This window comes from Vombatus ursinus, unplaced genomic scaffold (assembly GCF_900497805.2).
Source record: "Vombatus ursinus unplaced genomic scaffold, bare-nosed wombat genome assembly UNPS02011369.1, whole genome shotgun sequence".
Lineage (NCBI taxonomy): Eukaryota > Metazoa > Chordata > Mammalia > Diprotodontia > Vombatidae > Vombatus > Vombatus ursinus.
The window spans coordinates 7,031,052-7,033,909 of record NW_020951147.1 but is presented as its reverse complement, the minus strand read 5'-3'; the positions used below and the strand labels follow the sequence as shown (position 1 = coordinate 7,033,909).

General features: G+C 61.2%; 1 protein-coding gene across 1 annotated transcript in view; it reads left to right on the top strand.

The window, feature by feature from the left end:
• Positions 1-888: 888 nt before the first annotated feature.
• The window catches only part of SPINDOC (spindlin interactor and repressor of chromatin binding), a gene marked incomplete at its 5' end in the record, with an annotated part of 9,525 nt that continues 7,555 nt past the window's right edge, over positions 889-2,858 (top strand). The window contains one exon of the mRNA XM_027856129.1: positions 889-994. Coding sequence (XP_027711930.1) covers positions 889-994 — 106 coding nt within the window. The remainder of the gene's footprint in view (positions 995-2,858) is intronic.

Genomic DNA, 2,858 nt, shown 5'->3' with positions numbered 1-2,858 from the left:
GCTTCTTGGCTTGCACACAGTAGGCACTTAACGAATGCTCCTTGGCCGGGGCACACAGTGGGTGCTTAATGAATGCTCCCTGGCTGGGCACACAGTAGGCACTTAACCAGTACTCCTCAGTTGAGCACACAGTAGGCGCTTGACCAATGCTCCTCCTTAGCTGCGGCATCCCCCGCTCTAGGGGCGAAGGCAGAGGCCAGGGCCTCCCTCCTCACCCATCAGGCAGTGGAGGCCAGGCCCAAGACTTAGGTGGGTTTGAATTTTTGTTCCCCCCCCCCCCCCCCCCCCCGGGGCAGCCCTTCATTCATCCGGCTGCCCTGCGGCCTCTGCGCCGCCTGGGGGCGCCCGAGAGCTCCCCGCCAGCATTTCCCGGCTGGGCGTCAGGGGGCGGGGCGCGGGCGGCCCAGGGCGGGCGGCGATTGGCGGCTGGTGGCTGCGGGGGCGGGCCCTGGGGCGGGCTCGGGGCCCCGGTTCGGACAATGAGCAACCATAGACGGGAGAGTGGCGGTGGGTGAGGGGCCCGGATTGAGGACGTTCCCCCCGCCGGGGTCCGGAGACTCTATGGTGGCGGGGAGGACCCGGGCTGGGCGGCTGCAGGTCCGTGGCACGCGGGCAGCGGGCGGTGGGCCCAGGCCGGCCGGGAGCGGAAGGGGCTGGGCCGGAGGGGCGGGGGTCGGGGCCGGGCGGTGGCGGCGGCCGGGCCTGGCCGCGGCCGCCCTGACCCGTGCTCTCCGCCCCCCGCTAGGCAGGACCATGGCCCTGAAGGCCGAGCCCGCGCCGCTGGACTGCATCCAGGTGACGCTCAAGTGCGAGGACGTGGAGGAGGTGCAAGTGGAGGACGACGGGGACGAGGGCGAGGACGGGAGGCCCCGGGCCCAGACCCCCCCGGGCCGCTGGCCGCCGCCCCGCCGCCGCCGCGCCCTGCCGCCCGCCGGGCCCCCGGCCGAGCCCGCCATCCCCATCCCCGCGGCGCTGCGTGAGCCGGTGCTCAGAGGTGAGGCCGCCCCGGGAGCGGGAGCGGGGAGGAGGACCCCGGTGCCCCGCCCCGGGGATGCCCGCCCGAGGGCCCCCTGCCCCCGGCCTGCGCACCGAGGTCCCGCCGCAGACGAAGGAGCGGGGCCGGGGCCGGGGTGCTGGGAGGACTCGGGCTCGGGGCCGCGGGAGCGAGGGGAGGGGGCTGCCAGCGAGGAGGGGAGGGGCTCGGCCCTCCTTGCCCAAGGCCAGCCTGGGGTGGGGGGCCGCACCGCCCCTCCCCCCCATCATCTGCTGCCGGCAGCGGAAAGCGAGGCCCAGGGAGGCCGTTGACCCCTGCCGGGGCGTTGTGGGAGGCGCCGGACCCAGCCCCCGCCCGTGCTGTAGATAAATCCGCCCCCAAGCTCGCGCTTGGCTTGCGTGGGCATCATGTGTAGGTGGACTCACAAACACACCTGCATACACGTGCGCACTGTGGCTCTACGTGTGATGTGGCCTGTGATTCTTATCAGCACATATGTGTGTGCACACGTGTGCAGAGGGGAGAACCGCACATCGGCGCAACCTCAGAAGCGTCGCCCCTGCGTCCTCGGGATTTATTTTTTATATAGATATAAACACGTTTAATATTATATGTATACATTAATGCGAATATGATTTTATTTTTTGATGTTCAGTTGTTTTCAGTTATGTCCCGTTTGGGGTTTTCTTGGCAGAGATACCAATATTTCCTTCTCCAGCTCATTTCATAGATGAGGAAACTGAGGCAAACAGGGTGAAGTGATGTGCCCAGGGTCACACAGCTAGTAAGTGTCTGAGGACAGATTTGAACTCAGGTCCTCCTGACTCCTGCCCCAGCTCTCCATCCACTGTGCCACCTAGCTGCCCATATAATTTTATGTGTGCACATGCAGGTATGCACATACACGTACACATGCCCTATATGTTTGTATATGTACTGCATGAACATCTTGCACTGTATATCTATAAACGCATGGTTTTTATGTGTGCACGTGCCAGTAGGCACACATGTGATCTGTATCATCTGTCTTTTCTCTCCACCTCACCCCCAGCTGCCCTGGAAACTGAGGCCCATGGAGGCTGGTGACTTGTCCAAGGGCACCCATGGGATGCCAGGGACCTCCGAGACCCTGCCCCGACTTCCTCGTTTTTATATGTGTCTCTATACACCTTTATCATTACGCATGTGTATATTCGTATATATACAAACACACGTGCATATATGGGTATCTATAGATCAGTATCTATAGAAAGACTTCTTCCATCTATGTCAACATAGTGTGTATAATTATATTACACATGTGTATATGTGCACACATATACATGTACATACATATAATATGTGGAAACTGAGGTCCGGTGAGATCACACGACCTGCCCAAGGTCACCCAGAGGCCGGATTGGACTGTTGCCCCCATTGGCCTGGAATGACTTGGGGTTTGCTTATGAATGAGTGAGAAAGCCAAGCATTTATAAAGTACCTACTGTGTACGGGCAGTTTCCCAGGGGCTGGACGTGCACATACCAAAGGGAGACATTCCCAGCCTGGTTTCCGTTCTGAGAGGGAAGACAGCCACAGAAATGCGGCATACACACAGAATAGATCCTCCAAGATGGCGGTGGGGAGGCCTTCGAGCCAGTAAGACCCAAGCAGGACAGGGCAGTGGAGAGCTCTTAATGAGTCTGAGGGGGTCCTAAAGTCTGCTTTGCCTCTTTGCCCCTAAGGATAGAATCCAGTGAGGGTATGCCATTCTTCCCCTCCCCCTTCCTTCCCCTTTCTTTCCCCTCCTCCCTTTCCTTCCCCTCCCCCTTCCCTCCTCTTCCCCTCCCCCTTCCTTCCTCTTCCCCTCCCCCTTTCTTCCTCT